Genomic DNA, 26,153 nt, shown 5'->3' on the forward strand with positions numbered 1-26,153 from the left:
TCGGGACTCGCCACACTCTGCCTTTCTTCTTTTTGCAGTGACTATAACTCCGGCCAGTCGAATTCTGTTCATTCTTTTTTTACTTCTGCAATTCTGTAACCGCCTTTAACTTTATTTCTCAAAGCTAGGATTTTGTGATTAAGTCACCACACGAAGTATTTGCTAACATTTCGTCTGGAAGGTCACTGCTCTGCAGAACGGTATCCATATAAGAGACCTGATCGAGAGAACTGCTATTCAAAGTTTTCCACAAACGGCACCGGTCTGTCGACTCGCCAAAAAACCAAGTCAAGGAGATGTGAAAATACAAAAGGATCGCCATTGGCATTGGCCAATATTGAGAATATACGTTGACGCAGTCGACAAGTTGAGGCCGACAAATCGACGTAGGTATTGTTCCTTTTCTTCGAGAAAACTAAAATAAGATAGACACTCTACTGTAGTAACTCGGAAGTTCATATTTCATCACCCGAAACGTCAGCAGATATTTCACCGGGAAGAATACATTTATTTTGCTCATTTGCATTAGACAGCGCAGTTACAACGCTAAATCCTCCCCTGGCAGTGTAGGGGCTCCACGTCCTTGAGAACGCATGCGCGTCGCGCTGTTCTTGCTGTCGCGCTCTCTCGCGGCACCGGGGGAGAGGGCTGCTGCCGGGGCACCAAGATGCCGATTTCGCCAAAGCAGTAGAGACGGTTGCCCTCCGCTGCCACGATGACAGATGGTGGCCGCAACCCTTTCCGATTAAAAAAAAAAAGAAAACCGGGTGGCTGCGCGAATCCAACCATTCTAACGACGCAGAGCCTGGCGACGTCAAGGCCATTGGGCTTTCTCGGAGTAAGCTGCATACCAGTCTTGGGTAAAGCGAATAAAAGAGTACTTGAGGTGAAGTACAAAGTAAATAAGAGGTTATATTCTTCAAGTAAAGAGCTAAGTACCGTGGGTGCAATCTACTCAGAGGAAAGTACTTGTACTTTTTAATACAATTTTTGACGATGCCCTCTCATTCGCCTATATATATATATATATATATATATATATATATATATATATATATATATATATATATATATATATATATATATATATATATATATATAATTTTTTTAACTTGTAGGGAACCTAGGGTGCATCAGCTATTTTCGTGATTGGTGGCGAATATTGGATACAGTTAAGTGGTCCCAGAACAGTTGTTTTGCTCTCGCGTACGTACTATTTAACAAAATGAACTTATAGGACACTTATTTTGTATCGGTCTTATAGCCGCTAATATTTCACTCGTAGATATAACCAGACGAGCGATGTGTCGTCTGCTTGCATTTTTGGTGAGAGAAGAATATTCCTGCGAGTGATTTTTAAGAGAAGAGTTGACAAGGTATCAATATGGGATACAAATTTAACAAGGCCGAATTTGGGGGAATGTACTTTGAAGTCGGGAATTGTACATTCCTTGGAAAGTACCATAAAAAAAAAAAGCTTTAAGCACTGAGGTACAAGTATGCATACTCAGAGAATGTGCTTCAACTAATTTACAAGTTTTATAAACCTACTTAAGGTAGTACTTTAATTACAATGTACTTAAAGGGACACCGACATCCCCAAACATTTTTTTGTTTTAATTTTTTGCCAGGCGATTCATTACGGTGTTCAGAGGACTATCCAATCATTATTTTGCTACAGGGTCACGTATATTTTTAATAAAGTAAAAAAAAAACACAACTGCTTGAAACGGAAACTGAAACTGAACTGGAACAAAGGAAAAATATAGAAAGAAGAGAACTGGCTGAAGTCACGTGGCGGTGCAACATTCTTTTCCTTCCATCAACGTATTTGCGGCTTTTAGAAGCCACAAAAAGTGAGCACCATATTTTTTTACTATTTTTAATATTGAGCGTGTGTCTTCGACGACCCACTACTTTGATTATATTTGGTGGTTGTGTCTATACCATAGAAAACGGTACGCGTCAACGGAGAAGAGAGTGAGCGCAACTCAAACCGGCCAGTTCTCGATGGGCGGTTTTCGGGCGGAAAGAAACCGAATTTCGAGCCGCAAATTGTGTTCTGGGTAGTTGGGCTCTCATATGTCATGTACAAATAAAAACCTAGGCGAGCATAAATAGCTATTCAGTGTCTTTTAAACGTCCTTCTTAACAGTATTGTATTACATAGCAAAGCGTTTCAGAAAAAGTAACACCGGAGAGGGAGCAGGACCAGTGAACGAAACCACCAATGATGGCAAGCAGAGAGTTTTGTATGAGGTACTTGTTCTGCTTTTCTTAACTTGCAGTAGTCTAAAGTAACCCTACTGTAATCTTTCGAATGTAACTAAGATACAATCACTTAAAATGTCCGCTTTTGGTATAAGCTATAATAAAGAAGTTTCCAAACCATCACCCGTTTTGTTTCGCTCCCTCTTTCTTTAAAACAAATACTTAAAAAATCGATGAGAATCTGTGGCTTTCTCGAGCACGCGAGCCTTTGCTTCTTCGAGCTTCGGTTTTCTTATCCAGTCCCGAATGTATCTCTTCTCGAGGCTCCTCGCTGCCTTGACGGCCAATGGTTCTTCCCGGCTGGAAAATCTGAGATCGTAGTGATGAGCGGCACCAGGAATTACGATGGCCACGACGGTGTCCGAGATCGATTCCATGAGACCAACCCCGGCCCAGGGATCCGCATCTCCGTTGCTAAAATAATAGGATACGCTGTAAAGAAGACCTTTGTACGAAACACAATGCAAGACTGTACTGATTTCGGTCTACAACCTCATGCGCAATAAAAAGGTGACTGAAACATCTTTTCAGTGTTTAACAAAACATATTCCCCCCTCGCTTTCCATAAGCATTATTAGAAAAATGTAAAACAAAACACGGGTTAAATGTGCACGAGAATTAACGTAGAAGTTTGTTCTAGTTGGTATGCAGACATAATTGAAAAACAAAACAGCGCAATGACGGGGGCAAAGTAAAGGGTGCCCTGTCGGTTACCATTTACTTTGTCCTCCTCTTTGCGTCGTTTTGTTTTTAATTATGTAGATGAGGAAGGCGGAATAAAGAAAGAATGTCTCTCTATATATGTTTCTAAAGTAAACGTCGATAAGAATATTTCATTGTCTCTTAAAAATCATACAAATGTGTTAGTGGATTATTTGCACAATGGCATATGTTCTGTTTATTTATTTTCTCAGTTACAATATTTCGGAGCCAAGTATTGAAATAAGAGATATTTACTATGTTGGTTAGTACACTCCTAGACAAAACAAGGCGGTCAGATTCTGCAGTTTCTTTACGTTAAAAACTACGTTAACAAATGCTGCGTTTGCCACGAGAAGTGGAAAAAGGCTTGTAGCTGTGTTTTTGAGGTGCTTATAAATCGGCGGAACAGCCAAACAAACTGTATTTTAGTGCATCTGTAGGACAGGTGTATGCAATACGCCTCCATGGTCGGTGACAGGTTAAGACTTCATGGGAAGCTCCTCCCTGTTATTTCCACTTTAGCAGAGCGAATGGCGGAGCGAAGGTCTCCTACATTCCAGCGTCCGCTCCCCTAAAGTAGAAAAATGTGCGAAATGTTTCCCTGAACTTCTAACCTGGCACCGGCTACTGGTTAAAAGAAACTTCAGATTGAACAAATATCGCCAGTACCTGAAGATGATATTGGACGCAGATTCCATGTTCCTGCCACCGTACGTCATCACGGCCTTGTAGAGGTCAGGTGTGACATTGAATCTCTGCTGACAATCTTGAATCGTTTCCGTAACGTTCCAGATGAGCGGATAGAACATGTCGGTGAGCCCGTCGCTGCACGTGGGCATCACGAGTTCTGTGCAGCCCTTTGAAAACACACAAGGCGGACATTGTTCATTAGCGTTCGACGACCCAAGTAGCGCAGCTCTTTCAGCCAATATTTATTTTTTGTATGAACATTTAGGGGTTTAAAAGATCACAAAAAGTCAAGGTATTACTTTATATTATTTGGACAGAGTATGGGTAGATTGTCCCTAAATTGCAAAACGAGTTCCGGAGTTCGGCTGCACTGCCTTGTTGTTCGGTTGTCGCCTAGCTTCCTCGGGAATGCCCAAATTAGACCTCATTTTTTATTGTTTCGTTTTCAAATGCTCAATTTTTCCCGATTTTCAAACAATTGCCAGAGTTACACTTTACTTCTGGTTGTTCTGTTGGTACGTGTCATCTTTGGCTCATATATGGAACATTAGAAATTATATGACGAACCAGAAAAAAGCCATACAAAAACCAAAGTGTAAGAATAAAAAAAAAAAAAAGCGACATGTAGGAAGAAGACCGGAAAAAAGACACAACTATATTTCGCTATAGCCGCGCTCCAATTTGTCAAAGAAAAGTACTTCGAGACTAACTAACGCCTTGAAGCAAGTCTTTCCTAGGCCACCTCGACTTACCAAACATGAACCAAAGTTAGCTGCTAATCTGGCGTACTGCCTTGAAATGTACTGGAGGTATCTGTCAGCGCCCGAATCGTTCACGATCAACTTTCCTATTTTCCGTACGCACGTATAGGCACGGGGTAAATTCAAATTATGCTGGCAGAGTTGTAAAAATAATTCAAGCCTCATGATATGCTTCCACTTTCTCTCCTTAAAAAAACAAGATATTATCGGAATTTGACCTCGAACAGAAAGGGCAGGAGTACGAGGTAAATCCTTTGTTTAACCAAATGTTATAAAATGTCACGTGTATTCTTTTTACGTTATCTTTACTTTATTAGACCTTGATATTTTAACACCCTTCCCAAAAATGCTTCGATGACCAGTGGCATATGTGCAGGCTGCAGCCCTGTTTCCTGCTGTGATTTTGAGCGATTTTACTCTCCTTATAAGCTGCGGTGTATACCCTTAGGACTTAATAGAGTGCGAAACTATGCAAATAGTTCACAGTGGCAGCTGCACTACTAGTAAAACAAAATGGAAACAATATTTTTGGTGCAGTTTAAAGAAGCAGTGAAACACACGCATCAAATGTAAAACAAAAGCATTCTCGTCGCATTGTATTATTCCTAGCTTGTGTTTGCTGCTGCTTAAACCTGCAACAACGTAAATATAAACTGAGCTGCTATTTCATTGTGCGTTATCTGAAACGTTTCGGGCAATGTACTTTTTTCAAAAGCACGTGCCATCTAGAACCTGCTGCGTCAGTTATCGGAGGCCGCCATTGTTTGAGCATGCAGTCCGAGCATGTATTTGTCACGAGGACATTGTCACGTTCGGCGTGTACTCGGTTCAGAACGTAGGAAGAACAAGTGTTGCGTCAGCACTCGTCAAAGATCGAATCCAATCACAAGCTTCGTGCCCAAAAATGGCGACCGCCAATGTTGCTTGACGGAGTTTTCTTTTTTAAGTGTTTATTGATGCTTTTTGTTTATTCTTTCGTAATAGATTTCTGTCTGTTTCTTTGGAGCAAGTTGTTTTGGGGTTCTCCAAGCACACATGAAAAATCCAAAGCGTTTATTTTAGAATATTACCTGGAAATCCCAGGCGATCAGGACGCTGTTGAGAACGTCGTGAAAGGCGTTGATGTCGTTGCACTGGCGCGTCCCCGTTGTGTTGAAGAATATGTTCACGACTTGGGAAACCGCATCAACAATAGCCTCATCGTTCACGAAGCTCCGAGTGAGGAACTTGCAAGATTCCTGCGATAAAAACATCTCTTAATGCATACGAACGAGCAGGCTAAATGCCCGTTCACACACTTATAATGGAGTAGGACCGGCTATGACAAAACCGTTTTTAAGCCTCTTGCGACGGCTTAGTACCTTCTCCGCTGCAGCAAATCCGGTCCTACGCCGTCGCAAGAAGCTTAGAAGCCGGTCTTGTCTCGTTCGGCCCTACTCGGTTGCAAGTGTGTGAACGGGCCTTATGAGTATAGGGGAAGTGCCTTCCACTTTTTTTCCACTTGAGCAGAGCGAACGCTGGAGAGGAGGTCGCCTCCTCCCCAGCGTTCGCTTTGCTGAAGTAGAAAGAGGCGGGAGGAGCTTTCACTTTACTCTTAAAGCCCGTTCACACTCTTGCAACCGAGTGTGACCGACTGAGACAAGAGCGGTTTTTAAGCCATTTGCGACGGCTTAGGGCAGGATGGGCTGCTGCGGAGCAGGACGTAAGCCGTCGCAAAAGGCTTAAAAACTTGTCTCGTCTCAGCCGGTCCTACTCGGTTGCAAATGTGTGTACGGTCCTTTAACCTCTTACTGACTCTAGAGTCATTGACACCGCAAGCAACGCAGGGCACGTGGCTAGTCATGAGCATTTTATTATCAGACTTTAGTCATTCAGGTTGCAGCATTAGCCAATAAGAGCGCAGAAGAACGAAACAACGTGCAAGAAGTATGAGCGTAATAAAAAAAGCTCGGCGTTTGTTAAACTGTCAGCGACAAGATAGGAAGGTACTAATCCCGTTCTCAACTACACTTTCGAAAATATCCAGTACATCTATACACCAACATACCCTTTGTAAAAACAAGCCCGCGTTTGCGAAGAAGCCAGATTCGCATGAGGCGAAGGTTCCTGCGCATGCGTGGTGCCGACAGCATCGCTATCGCAATGCATTCACGTCATAGGGTTGAGTTGGTGTGGAAAGAAGATGCTCCAGATTCTGTAGTGTGTCTGAGGAACACCATATATTTCTTTGTATGATGGCGCTTACCTTAGTCGCAGTCCGTCGGACACAATAAAGAAATAATTGGAGTTTTAGTACAATTACGTAGTCTCCTACTTCTTAGGCACCACAAAACTAATTGAACAATTTTTTTTTTTGGTTGTGCGGGGACTGATTTTTCTTTTTTCATATTCAGCTGTTAACGTACTTTATAGTTACGCAATTTTATACGACAGCAATGACCAAACCAATACGATCGGAAAAGGTATATATTATATCGGGTGATTTTTTTTTTTTTTAATTCGAACAGATTTATTACAAAAAAAATCCGTCAAAGATAGACAAATACGGTTTGTGCAGCTGAGTTGTGCGGCCAGGGGGACATTATGTAGGTGACTAATCTTTGCGACAAGTCGGCTAATTAACTAAAATTCGTTAATTTAATTTGTGAAAATAGACAAATGGTTTCAATTTGAAACTTAGAGAGCGTCACCGAAAACAACAAAATCAACTCTTTTTAAAACCACTTAAAGATCGGGGAAGCTCGGCGGCGCGCCAAAGTGACCACTCGTGAAGCAGGCGCAAAGCTAGCAGTGGCGGAACGCGGATGATAAGATTATCATCCGCGTTCCGCCACTGCTAGCTTTGCGCCTGCTTCACGCTTTGTAACTTTGGCGCGCCCTCGAGTTTCCCACGAGCTTCAAGTTGTTCTAAAAACAGTTGATTTAGCAGTTTTCAATAACGCACTTTAAATTTCTAATTGGAGCCATATGTCTAGTTTCATTAATTAAAAAGTTAATTAACAAATTTCAATTAATTTGCCGACTTATTGCAAAGATTAGCACCAAATAATGTCCCCCTGGCCCTATAACTCACCTGCACAATTCGTCTTAGGGAATATTTTGCGGATTGTAAATAATAAATCTGCTAGAAAATTTAAAACAAAAATCACCCAATATATTAGGGGATCGCCTTATCACGTACTTTTACTGGGTAGCCCGGAAGAGGTGTAAGGAAGACCGACGGGTCCGCATAATTCACGAGCGCCATGTTGGAGTACACGTCGTGCAGGAAGTCTCTGAAAGTGACATAGTCCTCCTCCTGGAGACTTTGGCAAAGGTGGAACTTGTCTTGAATCGACTTTCGGCCTTCAACTGCAATGAAAAAAGGAGTGCGTGTTTGTCTCCTTTCACATTCCCCAAGAACTGCGCAGCCTGTTGTGTGACATTAGAGGAGTAGACTTTATAGGTTTATTTGCATGTGAATGTGCATTTGCATGAGCATGGCCGTATTCACTCGTGTGTGCGAGTGCATGTGTCAGGGGGGATGAGAAAGAAAGAGAGATAAAGATGAGGAGGGGATCTTCGCAAACATCTATTACTTCATCGATTGTAATTTCTTTTGCCTAAGAAGACTATCTCTTAAGTCCTGCCGTAGGTTGAATGTTAGTATACAACCTATTACTTCATTATCCCTTGAGGAACATGAGGACAAATTATACCTCACTAATACAAAAAAAGAACAGTAACAACGAGACTCTTTGCATTTGGCTTGTGAGAAATCATCGACACCTCCCCGACACAAACTTTAGGCTGCTAACATGCGCTGCTCTGTCATGGCACTGTTGTACAAGTACACCGTTCACAAAACCGGCAGAATCCTTCTCTGGCGCCGAGAAAAATTCTGGGAAATGGCTGTAACCAGTTGTGGCAGAGGACGGTAGGTTACAAAGGCAAGGCAGGCGAGCGGGAGAGGGTAGACCAGAGGCGAGTAACCGAGCTCAACACTTCCTTTCGCATCCTAGATGCCCAAGATGAATCTACTGCGCTATCCTCTCTTTCCTCTGCTCTTTGCAGTGTCACGTGGCAGGTGTTGTAGCAGCAAGAGACTACAGGACTTTCCCATAATTCGTGGCGCTCTTCGCTTGCGGCCTATCGGGATTTTTAAAAACTGTCGGTTGTCTCCCGGCAGTACGCTGCGCCACGAAGAACTTGGACCACCAATTGTTCAACTTTTTCCATAAAGATAAATCAATAAACCAATAAAGATGGCGACCGCTCTTCTGCTCTGATGATCATGCAGCCTCACTTCGAAAATGGGTGGACGCCTTGTTGTCACCCTGACTGAGTGTCCAGTCGTAAATAGTTTACAATTGCAAACTCACAGCTTGTTTGTAATATTTAAGGAATGTGTAATGCGTTAGGTCTTGTGTAAGGCCGCGTACCTGTTGAAAACTTGGCCTCAAGGATTGGCCAGGACTTTCGGATTGTTGCTGAACAAACAGGTGACTCTCTCCGAAACGTTTCGGTCAAGACACGGTTTAGTGACGAGCACGGCACGAGCCCCGGGAACATGTGAACTGGTGCGCTGCTTGCTAAGGAACTGAAATAAAAACGACGCCTTTAGGAAGAATATATAGCACTGAAATTTCAGTGGGGTGCCGAATGTTGGCAACCCTCAAGGAGTGGTCACACTGAAGACACATCGTACAAAAGTCAATCCGCAGTCAGTGTCTGAGACGTGTTCTTGTATGACCTTGACAAGTTTAATTCAATTCAGTTCGATTCAATTCACTGTTATTGACTTCAATTTGGAGTCAATAACTTTTGTTGCACAAATACTACCTGCAAACATACATCAACTATGTAGAAAGCAAACAACCTTCGAACATGCCTGAGGCATGTGCGCACATGTCATCCTGTGTGCAGCAAATACTGTCTCTTCGTATGATATATGAGCAGTGTGACGGCGAGAGTAAAACGTTTTAGTTTTGCTTGAGTCCTTTTATTGCTTTTACTCAGCATAGCATCACAATTACTTCTTACTATGGCGACGGCATAAATGATCAATCGAAGCAAGCTCAAGTTAACATTATATGTACGACAACCTAAGGAAAGTATACTTGCCAGACTTGAAAAGTAAACGGCGTATGTCATAAGTGAGTCTTATTCTTAGGCACACCCATACCTCGGCAAACCTCACTCATGAGCAGAGGTCGGCATTTTAGGTCGCCCTCACTCACCCTCACCCTCACAGCCACACTTACCTAAGCCCCTCACTCACCCTCACCCTCACAGCTACACTCACCTTCAGCCCCTCACTCACCCTCACCCTCACAGTCCCACTCACCTTCAGCCCTTCACTCACCCTCACTGAACCTCACGGCCCTCACGCACTCACCGCCTTCACGGTCCTCACGCCCCTCACGGCCCTCACGGCGCTCACCGCCCTCACGGCCCTCACGCCCCTCACTCACTCATGGCCCTCACGCCACTCACCGCCCTCACGGCAATCACCGCCCTCACGGCCCTCACCGCCCTCACGGCCCTCACCGCCCTCACGGCCCTCATCTCCCTCACCGCCCTCACAGCCCTCACGGCCCTCACGGCCCTTACCGCCCTCACCAGCCCGCGACCTCACCGAAACACCAGCAACACGGGCCGCCCGCGATCACACGCAGCAACGAATTGCTGCAATTTGCCATCGTCATCATAAAATTTTATTTTTCTTGCACTATTTAGACACAATTACGCGTTATAAACGTGTTTTTATGCATTTAAATCTCGTTAAGAATACTAATGCACCTTTCTGAAACAGTTTATTTCCAAAAAAAAAACGATCGATTTCAAACCAGAACCAAGTCTTTCGGTGTCATCATCACCGGCACGAGGTATCACGTGAAAATTTTGCGTCCCTGATTGGATGCAGCCGCTTCAAACGCATTCGAATTGCTCCGAGTTGCATATCCCTCACGGCCCTCACGGCCCTCACCACCCTCACGGCCCTCACGGCCCTCACCGCCCTCACGGCCCTCACGGCCCTCACCGCCCTCACGGCCCTCACCGCCCTCACAGCCCTCACGGCCCTCACCGCCCTCACGGCACTCACGGCCCTCACTCACCCTCACACTCATGAATTTTCCTGGTTCAAAAACTCACTCACCCTCACCTCACCTGTGAAGATGAGGGTGAGTGAGTTTCTGAACCAGGAAAATTCATGAGTGTGAGGGTGATTGAGGGCCGTGAGGGCTGTGAGGGCGGTGAGGGCGGTGAGGGCCGTGAGGGCGGTGAGGGCCGTGAGGGCCGTGAGGGCGGTGAGGGCCGTGAGGGCCATGAGGACCATGAGGGCGGTGAGGGTGGTAAGGGGTATGAGGGCCATGAGTGCGTGAGTGGCGTGAGGGCGGTGAGTGGCGTGACGGCCATGAGTGCGTGAGTGGTGTGAGGGCGGTCAGTGCGTGAGGGGTGTGAGGGCCATGAGTGCGTGAGGGCAGTGAGTGGCATGAGAGGCGTGAGGGCCGTGAGGGCGGTGAGTGCATGAGGTGGTGTGAGGGCCATGAGTGCGTGAGGGCGGTGAGTGCTTGAGGCCCCCTTCAGATCGAGCATCTTTCTCAGCAATTTCGATGTTAATGGCGGGTTGTTCTCTAGCTTTCTCTAGATCGACACGAATTGCTGAGATAGGGTCCGGCTCAAAATAAGCAAGCAACTCGAAGCAATTCGAATGCGTTTGAAGCGGCTGCATCCAATCAGGGACGCAAAAATTTTCACGTGATACCTCGTGCGGGTGATGATGACACCGAAAGACTTGGTTCTGATTTGAAATCGATCGTTTTTTTTTGGAAATAAACTGTTTCAGAAAGGTGCATTAGTATTCTTAACGAGATTTAAATGCATAAAAACACGTTTATAACGCGTAATTGTGTCTAAATAGTACAAGAAAAATAAAATTTTATGATGACGATGGCAAATTGCAGCATTTGGTTGCTGCGTGTGATCGCGGGTGGCCCGTGTTGCTGGTGTTGCGACGTACTGCCCCATCTGAAGCTGGCCTGAGTGGCGTGAGGGCCATCAGTGCGTGAGGGGCGTGAGGGGTGTGAGGGCCGCAAGGGCGGTGAGGCGCGTAAGGGCGGTGAGTGGCGTGAGGGCGGTGAGTGGCGTGAGGGCGGTGAGTGGCGTGAGGGCGGTGAGTGGCGTGAAGGCGGTGAGTGTCGTGAGGGCCGTGAGGGCGGTGAGGGCCGTGAGGGCGGTGAGTGGCGTGAGGGCGGTGAGTAGCGTGAGGGCCATGAGTGAGTGAGGGGCGAGAGGGCCGTGAGGGCGGTGAGGGGCGTGAGGGCCGTGAGGGCTGTGAGGGGCGTGAGGGCCGTGAGGGCCGTGAGGTTCAGTGAGGGTGAGTGAAGGGCTGAAGGTGAGTGTGACTGTGAGGGTGGGGGTGAGTGAGGGGCTGAAGGTGAGTGTAGCTGTGAGGGTGAGGGTTAGTGAGGGGCTTAGGTGAGTGTGGCTGTGACGGTGAGGGTGAGTGAGGGCGACCTAAAATGCCGACCTCTGGGCACACCTAGAGAACGCCTTATTCCCGGGGACCTAATCTACACGGCGGGACATCGCCGTTTGCTGCGATTGGTCAGCGTCTTGGCGCTGGCAAATCGCAGCTGACGGCAATGTCCCAGTCCTTTGGTTCAGCTTGGTCCCGCCGCGTGAATTAGGACCCCCGTTATCTGGTTATAAATAAGATCGGTGATGCTGAGACTTGATGATTCACATCCGCCCCACAGCTTCCATAAACGCTTGAAACTGTATCGAACGAAATTTATCGAAGAAAAACGTCACCTCACATCTTAACTTGACCCAACCAGAGGATTGTTTGGTACGCCACTACTTCAATGTAGTAAGCAATATATTACGATCGAATTTGTCAACCCGACAAAACAGTACGCCCGTAGTTTTTATATTTAGGCAACCCAGGCAGACCTGCTTGATTTGCAACTGTACATTAAAGTACTCAACGTCTACTTACGCAGAGACGAGGTGCGGGTATCTAAGCCTAATCCAGGCAGACAGCATGCCTCCGTAAGATCCTCCGAACGAAATGACCGGACTCTCAGATGCCCCTCGAACTGATTCTTTCAGGTGGATAATCAGATCCGCGTAATCTGCCAGCACTTGGTCAGTTGACAGATAACCTAAATGATGCGGGCTCTGAAACACCGGCAAGAAGTGTCAAGGTATATCTATCATTTATATAATAAATTTCTCTGCAGTATCATTTTTTCGAGGAGAGCTGTGAAACGCGCGCACCGGTAACACCGCCTCAAAGGAAAGCCGTAGACCTGAATTATATGCCTCACCTTTTAAGCGCCATGACGGGTCACATATTGAACACTAGTGCTATGTCAGCGCTCAGCTGAGACTCGTGTTCTGATTGATGTTATGCTTAATTTAACACGCGTTCCAGCCGAATTATGACATAGTATTTGTGTCCAATATGTGCCACATGCTGGCCCCGAGTACTTCATGTATAAAAGTTACCTCCACACATTTATATCTTAGTGGAGTGTGCTCTGGGCGTTGTAATAGCATCCATCGCCTAGCGGCTGCGTAAACCTCATTTGGGCAATAAGTCTATTAGGTGAGACTGAATTTACCTAATAGTGAATGCAGTTCAGTGAGGGCGACCCAATATAGTGCGTTTAATGAAAAGAATAGCCAAAGGAGCTAGAATAAACGTGGTTAAAGATGCGCACAGAAAGACAAGGACTGAACAGAGATAAACGTAGACAACAGAGAAGCGCACACTCACAACTTACATGTATTTGAAGGAAAAAGGGAAGAAAGCATTACAACCGGCGGGATCAGCTCGAGCGAATGCCACACTGGAACAGGGGAACAGTGAACTTGAGTAGCTCACTTTAACGTGAGCACACGACCTTGAGGAGGGCATTTGGATTCAGTCATGCCAAAACGATCTTAAAAAAAGCCGTTTTCTTCTCTTTTAAAGACGGCTGGGTGACACATCGCTTGCCCAAACTACGGACGTTAGAGTGTTCATAAAACGATTTTTCTACGTTCGCTAAATACTACTTAGAATCACTCCCTAACGATAACAACAAAATAAACTGGCATAGTTGTTTGGTTTATTTTTTCGTTAATGGCGGTGGGCAGAACAATTCAAAAAAATATGAGCATCATTCATCCCCTCATCTCGGAGCCAGAACAGGCGGCCATGTGGCCTGGTGCTCATAATACGCTGCCAATGTTGATCATACCCACGCGCTCAGCTCCAGGCATTGTTCGAGTTCGGTTACTCTCATCACCGCAGTAACTGGACACGAGTCAGTACCCGAGTGTCCGCCGAGGAATTGATTGTTATGAGCCGAAGTCGAGTGCTCATGCAGTTCTCGTGTCCAATACATGAGCCGCGCTTGATTTTGTCAAGCGGGTTGTTCCGTTCCCACAATTACGTCACCAAGCGTTGCGAAGGCAAGACTGAAAGATATTGTACTCTTTTATCCTCGCTCGCGATTTCACCGCGACAGAGAAGCTTCTGAGTCAGTGGTGGTCTGTGCTAATATACTTGGACCAGACTAGGACCGGTACGCCTCTGCGACGTCATGAACATTCCAACCCGATATCGTTTCATGACACCTTTAAGTGCTTCGAAGATTCCCCTGGTGTGTTGGTCATGATATTTGACTTTTTTTTTTAAGTATGGTTTACATGAGCAGGCTTGACAGTGCAGGGGTAGGTGACACTCATTGTGGAATTTACGGAGAGATTGTGTTGTCGTAGCCCATTATTAACGCACCGTGCCGTCTGCCCTGCGTAGCATCTCCCACATCTACCACATCAATTTTGCATGGCTGAGTCCGAGTGCCCCCCTCGAGCTCGTGTGCCCCTGTTTCTGTGCGGCTGTCGCTCGAGCTGATTTTGCCGGTGTCACTTCTTTCTTTCCTTCTTCCTTCAAGATGATTTAAAATGTACAGTGCAAACAGACGGGACAGAAGAGAGAAGACACACAATCGTTGATTGCGTCACTTCTCTTTTCTGTGCCGAATGTTTGGGCTGCACGTTTTAAATAATGATGTCTTACCAACGCTCCCAAGCTCCCATTTTGAACAGTTCCTTCATATAGATGTGAGTCGCGAGTGTTCGCTTGTCTTATGTTTGCTTGTTTATTTTCTCAGTCCTTGTCTTTTCGTGCGCATCTTTAACCATGTTTAATCAGCACCAACTCGCCCAACTGACCAGCCTATTAAAGTTAGAATAATTTGGCTATGGTGAGAAAGCGTTATGACCGCAAGTTTAGGTGGCAAGCGAGCTTTGCATCGCGTAGTTATCATGGTATCTGGATGTTAGTCCTTGGTGTAAACATTCAGAGCGTAGACAAACACTACTTGTGGAAGTTAACCTTTACCCGACTTCCACTAGTGAGGCTACCAGATTACTTCATCAACAAATAGACACAGTTATAGATATGTAGTGAAACGACAAGCTTCACCATAATAATGCGTTCTCTGCTACCCTTGCGCTGCCAAGGGTTGCTGCCGTAGTAGATAGAACCCTATATTTTGATCAGTACCGGAAAAACAGCAGAAGAATCCTGCCGTAACAAAGATGAAAGTGCAAAGAGTGTTGGCAGACGCTCGAACAATGTTGCCCATGGTCTACTGAGTAGACCATGGGCAACATTGTTCGAGCGTCTGCCAACGCCAGGCATTTCAAAACAGTTCGCGACAAAGCAGAACGATATCACTTGAGCTGAATGCTACCACCGCATCTAAAGCTGAGGGAACTCGCATTTTTTAGTTGTGGCGACCATCTCGGTCGCCGCCATCGATACTCTAAGCGTAGCTCATTCAGTGGCTCTATTCGGAACTACTTTTTCGCGCCCTGGCCTTTGCCAGCGCCGAAGCCAACTGATGAGACGGAGCGTGTTCTTCGGCGCCTCAACAGATGGCGCCGTGCGTTTTGAATATGGTTGATTGAAATAGCTGAGCCGGAGAGAATGGGTGCGCTACCTTTGACCTCTCCCCACCGTTTGACAATTAATGTCTAAACTGCGGCGCAAGCAACCTCTGCGAAAGCTATTTTGAATTGCGACAGATGTTCGCTCAAACATTAGTCGCCAACTGAAGGCGACACCTGTCTGGGCTAGCCTTGTCATCAACGCCGTAGCAAAATAACGCATCCTAGCAATAAGTCATTCGAAGTGCATTCGGTAATTTGCTTCATCCGGTTTGGATTGTTTGATGCTTCAAAATTATTTTTTTCCGATTTTTCAATTTTTTTTTTACCTCCAATGAACGATTTCCAAATGGCATGGACTCTCCGTAGAATCGGTGTTCGGCAAAAACGAGCATAGCCTTGAATTCGGGGGCCCACTCCCACATTAGGCCCTGAAACAAAAACATGGAAGGAAAAATGTTAGTGTTAGCGGCAAGGGTAAAACGTAAAACGTCAGTTTTGTATACCACGTGTCGCTCCAAGCCCGGCCGCAGCCCGCGCTACGACACGACGTAGTCAATCGGGTAGCTCCAAAAGAGCCTCGTCGACCACTGCGCTCGTCGTCTTTGTGCGTTTGCTAAGCTTGAACTAAACAAAATTACGCGGAGTGAATGTCCCGTAATCTTCCGTTTCCTTTTTTTTTTTTTTTTTTGTTTCTGCGCGGGATTAGTTAAATTAGTGGTGACAGCAAACACACAAAGAAGACGAACAGCGTGACAATGCATTTTTGGCGCTTTAATTGTGCATCATCATATCGAAGCATCAGCTGCGGTCCACATTTCACTGCACTCTTAAAACATGTTAAAATACAAAAAAAAAAAATAAACACGTTTACAATTCTCTGCAATGCCGAACTAGAGCTCAGCTCTCGAGGAGGAAAAGGAGAGGGTATGTAGGGGAGGGTATGCCCCTCCTCTCCTACCCTCTTCCTCCTCTGCTCCCCTCCCATTTAGCGGGAAATTTTCTCTAAAGTTTCTGCTAAATTTTGCGGCGAAATTTGTCCGCTAAATCTAGCGGTGAAAATTTTTTGCTAAATTTAGCGAAGAATTTCTTTCCGCTAAACATAGCGGAGAAATTCTTCCGCTAAACTTAGCGGGGAAATATTTCCGCTAAATCCAGCAGGAAAATTTTTTACCGCCAAATGTAGCGCGGAAGATTTCAGATAAATTTAGCATGATACTTTTCCGCTAAATTTAGCAGGGAAATATTTCCGCTAAATGTAGCGGGGAAATGTTTTCCCTAAATTTATTGTCAAAATTTTGTGGGAAACTTTTTCCAATAAATTAAGCGAAAAAACTTTCTCGCCAAATTTAGCGGGGAGATATTCCCGCAAAATTTAGGCGCCGTGTGACGTCACGAGAATGACGTCACACGTGACGTTTCTCACGACCCTCGTGACGTCACACGTGACGTCACGTGTGACGTCATTATGGCAACGTTCCATAATGCAACGCGCGGTTACACCGACGCCGACGTCGACGCCGCTCAAGCCGGAAATGGGCACCTAAGAGCTGGGCTCTAAAAAAAGCAGCTGCATTCGTACGTAGAAAACTGACCTAACGGTCAAACCGCTAGGTGCTAAGTAGAGTATAGCATCAGTATACAGCGCAGAAAAATTTAATTGTTTTTTACAGTCGTTGTACTGCCGTCGGGAAACGAAACCCGCACACACGGGGGCGTGATCCTGAGAAATGGCTAGATGCATGGATGTAAACGGGAGCGGCGGCTTGAGCCACCCAGTTGGCATTAGAGCTCCTATTTTAGCTAGATTATATATGGCCCGTCTCAACCAGGATGTGTAGAGTGGACTTAAGGGCCGTCGACCTACGCTATGAAGGTAACCAGTAAATGACATGCAGAACGTTTGTCTAGCCCGGTCTCAAATTCCCCAGGACGGTGTTGCTAAAACAAGCTTATAATCATAAGAAACCAAAAAAAAACTTTTCCAAAACAAAACAACTTCTTTGTGAACTTTCTTTTTATGTTTCACGGCACAGAGCTTGACAGTACTAAGTTAAACAGCCGAGTCCATCCTAAACATTTAGAAGCACACCTTATAATACTCATACACTAATTACGTGACAATGACAGGTGAGACCTCCTTGGAGGATGAGCGAAAACATACGTACAGTGTGGTTGATAAAATTTTCAATTGCATTTTCATTTCCCGTGTAGAAAAAAATGGGTCCGCCGTCGAAGTCCCAGTACTGATCTGCGACTGCGTACCTCATGACGAAAGTATCGCTGCTGTGGAACGTGAAATGATCAATCTGGAGAGAAAAATACACATAAATGCATGACGTTTGTCATCATTGCAAACACGTTTGTCATCATCGAAAACCGCAATTTGGAGCCCCAATCAGAAATACCAAACCACGCACATTGAAAAAGTCCAGAATCCAGCAGCGCGTTTTATAACATCCTCCTATTGCTATAACATGAGTGACTCTCTCCTAAAACATCAATGTTCTCTACCATTGCTCGAAGTAGATCGAACCATGTCTACTCTGTGCCTAATTCACAAGTTCTATTGTAGCAATTGTTTTTCAAGCGTTACTTTCCTTACACCCCTAATAGGTCATCTCATCCTGCCACTAACAGTAAAAGTTTTCTACGCCTCCCGGGTCAACCAACGCGTTCATTAACTCAGTCGTACCACGTGGCATCCGCGTATGGAACGACCTTCCCGAATTCATAGTCACCATTAGTGATGCTGCACTGTTTCGCGAACCACCTTGAATCATATTTTCATACCTCTGCGTTTCCTGTTATTTCGATCTGTTCGTGTATAATATGGTACCCTTCTCTATCAGTCCCACGTGTTTATTGTTCGTACTTATCTTGTGCCTATGCGACGATTTCGTGCAAAACTGTATGCGCATTTGTTTCTATTTTTTCTTAATTTATGTATTTGAAACTTCCCTTGCACTGAAAAAGAGCCTGCAAGGTATCGTGAACAAATAAATAAACAAACTGAGTGTGCTAGCCACTGAAGTCGGGAGCACATGAATCGAAAGTCTACGTTAAACAACCTATAGAGACGTTCGGTACAATCCCGCTCCCGCCCGTTTCGACGTGGATTTACAGTGGCCCAATTTCTTAATAATAACAAGCAAGCATCGACGCCGTGCCAGCGCCAGCGCTGTGCCGCGGCAAAATGCGGCGTCACCGCGTCACGGGAGAGATTAAGCGCGTGCGCACAAAGCCCTTGCTGGTGGGAGCGTCGTCTGCTAGGTTATTCCGTTGACCGCACACAGCCCCTGCTCCGCAGCAAAGGAGGGCAGGGCGCTTGCGATGTCGAAGTGCATTGCCGATACGCCCTTCCTCTTGAAATGCGTTCAAAATCATATTGACGTGAGTCTGTGTAACTCCGACTATTGTTTCTATATCCCTTTGCGTCGTGCCGCCCATCGACATTCTCGCAACACGTTCCCGTGTTTTTATGGGCCCTCGAGGAGGCATAAAAATGTGCGCGCGCCCGCTGGCCAAAAGAAAGTGTGACTACCTGGCTACATAGGCTAGATGACGACAGCAATAACGCAGTTAATAACACAAAAACTCGCCCAGTTATCCTGTTTACAAAAACCAAGCCCAAGCGGAAACCCTGTCTATACACCGCTTCACTTCGTGTGGTACCGCAGCCGACGCTACGAGTTATCTTGGCCAGTTCATGGCTAAAAGTGTGTCACGTGGCAGGGTGAAAGCGCTGCATTGGTTTTGATGGCTCGTAGCATTTTCTGCGGTATATTGTTTAATGCATCGTTGCATTCAGTTTGTCGCGTCACCGTATTTTTCATTTTTGTTGGTGTTCACAAAAATAAACGCAAACATGAAATGAAAAAAGAAAAGTAAATTGAACTCGAGATGACGCGCGGTTTATGCCACGCCTGAGCAGTATCACGCAAGCAAGCGCTGTTCAGATATTTGCTTAAAGGCGGTTAGCTATGCCAGCAAATAATGAACAGGGGCTGTGTGCTGTCAACGGAATAGCCTAGCACGCGACTCTCGCAACAGAAAAAGCTTCGTGCGCACGCGCTTGAACGGGTACTCCGCCGATTTCTTCATGGACCCCGATTTGCTTGAAATTTTGCTAAACTCGCCAAACAACATCGCCAAAATAGTATCCCAAATATTAGGTCAAAATAACTTTTTTTTCACGAAGTTATTGAATTTACAATTTTGGTCCTTATCGTGTTTTTCAAACTGAAAGTCTCTACTGGCAACAATGAAAAAGTGACGTCAGTGGAAGTGCAGGGGTTCACTCTTTGGACTGTAGAACTTGTTCCCAACTGATTCGAAGCAGTTTCATTGTGTCAAATGAATGCTTTGGAAGCTCGCTCCAGTCCCCGCGCTACAGCACGGAACAAATGATTGGCATATTCTATTTTTTAGACTGCTCGCCCAACTGGCAAGCTTACCTTCCACTGACGTCACGGCCCTGAAAAGGGCGGGTATATTTGAATGTTTGTTTTTGCATCATTTTCATTTGCCGATTTCACAATAACTATTATGAATTTCACGATACTAAATAGCATACCAGAAAGGGTAAAGGCCGGGGAGTCAGAAAATATAGTTAGTTGAACTAGCTCTAAAATCGGCGGAGTACCCCTTTAATCTCTCCTGTGACGCCGCATTTTTCCGTTGCATAGCGCTGGCCGTCCCGACGGTCGACGCTTGCTTGGTATTATAAAAAATTGGGCCACTGTATATCGCACCGAAATACAGTCGTGTAGCAGTTACTGCGTGGTGCATGCTTTGTTTATGTTACCAGTTGTACCGAAGTATACAAATTGACTTTCAACAGCAGAAACACCAGGCACTGCTCCAACGCAGAATAACATCTTCCTGTCTGAACCTTCGCAACACAAAGTTTACTTTACAAGTCTTGAAATTAATGCATATCACCTAAAATACACATTTACTACAGTCATAGGTACACTGCGCCGCCGAAGCAGTCTCGATTGAACAACAACAACAACTTAACGGCAAAGGTAATCCAACTGTAACGTAAACAATGCTCCATACTTTCTTCCTTCGTTCTTAGGTATGCAAATCGTTGTTTTATGAGTTTTTTTTTTTTTTCAGAATATTTCAAAAAACGCTGTGTCTCCAACGCAAAGTGCTCAAAACGTTTAACTCAGACAAGAGAAATATCTGCTGCCAAAATGTGTAGGCAAACAGACAGAAATTACTAACAAGTGCGAAATAAGTTTAGTGTTCACACTGACAACAAAAATAATCGAAGTAATTATCGAAGCGACTATTTTCTAAAATCAATTGACCAATCGGAGTTTCGTTTCGAGATTGTGCCTCCGAGCGGAAGATGAAATGGTATCCGCCTAAGTGGTGCGTAGCGTGACCAGCGTGGCGTGGCTCTTCGTTCAATCGCGCACATCGTCTGATTGCGAACTTTCGCTTGACGGACACCCGCATGGTGACCGTGGCGAAAGGCCGACGGTAAGCAGAACAATATGGCCGCAGTCCTACGCAGTACGCCAGTTTGTCTGCTTCTTATGCAGGGCTTAGGTGACGTCAGAACGACGTTAAACTCTGATAGGCTCTGATTGAAGGATAGTGGGTAGACCTCAAAGCAAGCCGGCTTGAAGTCTACCCCCTTTTCTTCAATCAAAGCCAATCAGAGCTCCGCGTCGTTCTGACATCACCACAACCCCTGCAAACCAAGCAGACAAACTGGCGCTCCACATACCCTCCGTTTAACCGACTGTATATTCAAGTTCCCTCAATTTCCCATTGATACTTGTGCGTTGGATGATGCAACATCTGCTTCCGTGTTGCTCTCGGTAGTCACTGACAGAGTGAGAATGACAGGGCGTCTCCTTCTGATACCAGACCTCCAGCCTTCTTTCTTCATCCAGACCTCCAGCATGCGCTCGTTCTGCGTGTGCACTCCGCACTCACGAGACACCGCAATCAAAGCTAGGAAGCTCGCACTGGAGGCGGAACAGATGAAAGATCTGCCTGCCGTTCTCATTTCGTCAGTATACACCAACGGTAAGTTAGCTCAGTTGTGGAACTCTCGCGGAGAGCGGGGGGGGGGGGGGGGGGGGGGGAGGGTTCCACAACTGACAAAAGGCAGACCTTCAGTCCACCTCCAGTCGTTGAAGCGCCATCTAGGTTTTGGTTTAAAACTGAAGTCGTTGAAGCGCCATCTAAATCCTGTGTTTCAAAACATGTATTCCTCCATAGAATACACCGCAGTTACCATAGTAGCAGTCGTCAAAATAGTGGCGCGTCGAACGACGGGAGGCGGGCCGTGGGGGAAGAGGGGGGGTACTGCTTGTGGAAGCAGCGTCTGTGGGAAGTTCCGTTACTGAGTTAATCCACACTCCGATGCATACTTAAAGGTGGCTTATGGAGGTTTTTCGAGATCACTTATATACGGCAATAATTCACTCTGTGGGCTTTGGGCATCAAAGAAATCTCTAAATCATGACGAAACGCGGCCGATTTACCTATTAAAAAAACAATAAAAGATCACAACACTCCAAGGTCTTACAAGATCGAAATCACCCGTCTGACGACAGCCGAGCGCAGCTCATGGATTGGGCACGAGAACTGCGCGAGCACTTGACTTCGACTTGTAACAATCAACGCATCGGCGGACACTCGGGTAGTGGCTCGTGTCCAGCCACTGCGGTGGTGAGAACAGCCGAACTCTAAAACCGATGTTAGACGGACCGCTTAAGCTTCTTCAGCAGAAAAAGCAATCACCTTAAAGGAGAGGGAGTTCGCGCCACACGGCATTGCAAACGCTCTTTCCCCTAAACTGCCATTTTTGGGAAAAGAGCTCTCTAGCGTCCTTTAGTGCAAAGGAAGCACTCTTGACAGCACACTCAAACGCCATTAGAGGAGAGCTGGCGCGTCATTTTTTCTCCCTGAAGTTCGAACTTTGAAGGACTGACCTCTATACTTGGGTTTTTCAAACGTTGGCTGAGGGCATTGTGCTAATGAAAGGTTTTCGTCGCCTACTGGAATCTTAACAGAAACGATCAGTGTCTCGCTCCTCACGCGTCGAAAGCTTAGATTCGCCAACTCACCTGCGCGCTCACTCTTGTTTAAGTACTGCTGGTATAATTCATTAAATTGGTGTGTAAATAATGCACAAATTTTAACTATGGAAAGATACATTTTTTCAACTATTTCTAGACTTCGGTAAAAACGCAATAATCTCGTACACCGTTAATTCAATATTCTCGTGGTTGTCAATGTCTATCTCGAACTCGAAAGCTCATAACGAATATTTTCTTTTTAGTAACTAAATTATTACAGTTAAAAATATATTATTAAAATAATTATTAACTTTCATATTGTAAGGTATTATAAAATGTAAAATAATAACTTTAGTTCTCCGTTTGGCCAGCCCCAAAACAATCAATGTTGACGGTAAATAGCTATTTGCCGGTCGTGCGAGAGCAGCTCCTTTAGCAGAATATCCATTAGCGAAAATGATATTTATTAAAAAGGAGCTGTAGGGCGCCGTTTGACAGGAGTATACAATGCCTCGAGCCCAGCACGAGTTTTCTACTTTGCCAACCCCAGCGCGTGGCTGTGGTTAAATTTGAGGGCATGGCGCATTCACCAGGCAGCACGGCCGCTTATTCTGGCTGGTGCTCATATTTCGATGCTCATAATTCTCGATATTTTTCGGCGATTGCCATTGCAAGAAAGAAAAAGTAGGGCAAGTTTATTCAGTTATTAACGTTCGGGAGGGATTCTGAGTAGTACTTAACGACAGTGAAAAATCTGTTTCATGGCTCATTTAAGCGCGCGATGACAGCACCGTTCACAGCGTTTTGACGTTGTGAAAAGCGCCATTGTCCCACCGCGTCGACAGCAGTGCTAACCCAGCTGAGTGACATCAGGGTCGCCTGTTTGTGCGATTCCAGAAAAGTGCTTCTGGCCGGTGCCATTTTCATCATCCGCATTATGTATGTGACATTCTTTGCTCGCTCTCCCAAGCAACGAACATGCACGTGGTGGACAGTGGAGATCGAATGCTGAGCTGTGGATCTGTAAAGAGTGGATTGTTGTAGGAATGGTGCGAACCGTGAACAATGTATTTTCGTTTGTTTTAGGATACGCTATTGACGAGAATATTGTACTATAGGGGCCTCTTCGTCCGACTTGTTTTCGACACAGCTCGGTGTTCACCCGATGCAAGGAATCGACTGTGAGCTAGAGTCTTTATGCCATCTACCTCGTTAGAGCGTGGGGCATAGGTATGACGCGACGGCTTCGTCAACGTTCGGTTGTGACTCGCGTTTGGTCGGGCAGTCAATGATTCAACACTAGGCCCCATCAACCACTGACGCAGCGTTCGGCTATGTCAGCTGATCGCTGCATTAGAAAGAAACAAACTTCACTTTTATGTTCATTGCTCACACAGCTGAAGTCAGCAGCTAGAGGCGTGACTGTCCTATATACAACTTCAATCGTATCTTACCTCGAGAAGACGTATTGAAACACGTGCTGCCACAAGTAAAGGACTTCTACGAGCGCAATGTTCTTCGTCTGGAAACACTGGCATACCCACGCTAAAGCAGCGGACACTGGAGCAACGAAAAGGGGCGCCTCGCGGCAGAGCGCAGCAGTTTCCATAGCAACCGTTGCTGGCGTCCCTACGTCATTTCCTCGCGACGCCTCGTCGCTCGGATCTGATCGGTACAGAAAATGGCGCGCGGTACGACTGTGCTATGCCGAGCGGCGAGCGGCAGGCGCCGCTCGTCGCCCAGTTCGTTTGCTCACTCCTGCTTAAAGGGGCACTGAATTGTTTTTTTGTAGACGCTTGTTTTTTTTACGGCATATTGTTTGTTGGACGTTAGTGCATAAAAACGACCTGTTCAAGACGGCAAGACGTCTTAGTAAACTAACAGCAATAGAACACGGCCACTGTCTTTCTTGGGGGAGGGGGGCCATCCAAGGGTCCCCACTACCTCCAAAACATTCGACCAATTAATATGGTTCATTGCCTGCATGTTTCAGTGGTTACTGTTATTTTTTTTTTGCGTGTTGTGCCTTATATATTGACAATAAAGTCAAATATTTGGCAGTAGGACACGTGATCGAGCAGTTAGTGTCTGAAACCGCCGTCTGACGGCGCCCCTAGTGTCTGCTGCAAGGCGCAGAAAGAAAGAAGTGACACTATTCTTTATTAGATTTTAATAGGAAAATCGACTGTCCCTGAGTGTAATTTCGAATTTTGAGGGGTTTTTAGAGACCTTAAATTGAGTTATCATCATAGGTAGGCCCCTTAATACAAGTCGTTCATTTAATTAAGTTAAAGATGAATGAGTAAACTTATCTCTAAGTACTAAGCGATAATTACCTATTCCAATTTTCCTAAGTAGTTCAAATTGCCTGTTGTTCGTGTTTTTTTTTCTCTCTCTCTTATTCTTCAGCGGTGCATAATAAAACATAGCATGGCATGCTTAGCTTCGCATCTCACTACATGCTTGCGTTTATACGAACGAATTAGGTCGTCAGCATGCTATTGCACAGGAAGGTTCCCAGATTCTGAGAATACATTTTAGCGATCGAAGACAATGACAAACGTAAGAAAACTGGACACCAATGTACGCTAAGCATAGTGCATGGTGATCAGTGGTGTCCAATTCTTCTCCAATCGTCTTTTTCTTCGAGCGCTACCATGTATTCGAAAATTCGCACCAACTCGCCCTAGAATCAGCACTGTTCACTTGCCAGAAAAATTACCCAACTTTAGAGTTACTCAGAGTTATTGTGAAAAGCTTACTAAATCAGACATTTCTTGTCCTAATAACAGTTACTCTTCTTGATCACCTGTGAGCTTTCTTTGGTTCACAGTACGTTTTCCCTCGTACATGGCTACGCTCAAACCCAGCCAATTCGTGAAGCATCAGTCCTCTCATCCAAGCAATCGCAATAAACATTTTAACAAAAAGATACGACTCACCTTTGTTCTGAACGTTCGCATTTTGTAGGTCACCTGAGGAACGGCACATTCTCCGAAGAAAAAATGTGAAAGGCAGAACAAAAAGATGTTGCAGAAAACAGATGCCATCTTGTTCACGCTTCAAGACGGTGCCCGTGTGTCACTGATGCCGGGTCCACTGAGAAGAAGCCACACTTTGCGTCTTTCCGCAAGCCCCCCGTATCTGCGTGCATCGGCCATAGGTCAAAAATGTTTTCGGATACGCGAGCCCTGAAGGCACGCAATGATCTGTATGACGCTGATCCCCCCAGGATAACAGACAAGGCAACCGACCTCTGGGAGTTTCCCGAGATCAGTTTTTGTGACTGAGGCATCCCGATAAGGATAACAGAAGAACTCGGGAACCGGACGTGCTCATGCACGCACAAAACAAAGAAGTACAAAATTTGCAAATAAACTAATCACTTTAATGTCTCAGTGAGCTATTTATTTGTTAAATAACTCATTCGCGCATTCGTTCAAATGTTCTTCCATAGCTAAACCACACACACAAAAAAAACAAAAAAACTTTTGGTACTGTTTTGCGAAGAAATCAGTTTACTCCAGTATTAGTTTTGAAAGTACGTTAACTAAGAGTTTGTGGTTTATCTCTACGAGACGATTCGCTTATTCAAATACTGCAAAACTAACAGAACCGATGCCAAAATAACTCGTTTCATTATTTTTATTTTCAGTGGCAGTATTTCCCACAACAGTCTGACTTTTATTTTGCACGTGTTATCTCCATGGATAGCGGTCATTATTCCAAAACTCGAACCCTAAATTTG

At 45.4% G+C, this 26,153-nt stretch overlaps 1 protein-coding gene across 1 annotated transcript; it reads right to left on the reverse strand.

Annotated features, from left to right (window-relative positions):
* Positions 1 to 2,398: 2,398 nt before the first annotated feature.
* Positions 2,399 to 25,455, reverse strand: LOC8040748 (lysosomal Pro-X carboxypeptidase-like). Its single transcript, XM_002401126.4, has 9 exons — positions 25,348 to 25,455; positions 17,525 to 17,665; positions 15,686 to 15,787; positions 12,409 to 12,590; positions 8,846 to 9,003; positions 7,606 to 7,775; positions 5,495 to 5,662; positions 3,643 to 3,830; positions 2,399 to 2,685 (listed from the first exon to the last, which is right to left on the reverse strand). Exons 1-9 carry the CDS (start codon positions 25,453 to 25,455, stop codon positions 2,421 to 2,423), a joined length of 1,482 nt encoding a protein of 493 aa, XP_002401170.4. The 3' UTR covers positions 2,399 to 2,420.
* Positions 25,456 to 26,153: the final 698 nt, after the last annotated feature.

Source organism: Ixodes scapularis, unplaced genomic scaffold (assembly GCF_016920785.2).
Source record: "Ixodes scapularis isolate PalLabHiFi unplaced genomic scaffold, ASM1692078v2 PGA_scaffold12__126_contigs__length_90152505, whole genome shotgun sequence".
Lineage (NCBI taxonomy): Eukaryota > Metazoa > Arthropoda > Arachnida > Ixodida > Ixodidae > Ixodes > Ixodes scapularis.

What these genes read in the sequence shown, in the direction of transcription:
- LOC8040748 (XM_002401126.4), bottom strand. Translation starts at nt 25,455, where the DNA reads ATGGCATCTGTTTTCTGCAACATCTTTTTGTTCTGCCTTTCACATTTT. An exon ending in TGCGAACGTTCAGAACAAAG is followed by an intron (nt 17,666 to 25,347) that starts GTGAGTCGTATC and finishes TTTTCTCTCCAG; the next exon opens with ATTGATCATTTCACGTTCCA. An exon ending in AAAATTTTATCAACCACACT is followed by an intron (nt 15,788 to 17,524) that starts GTACGTATGTTT and finishes TTTTTGTTTCAG; the next exon opens with GGCCTAATGTGGGAGTGGGC.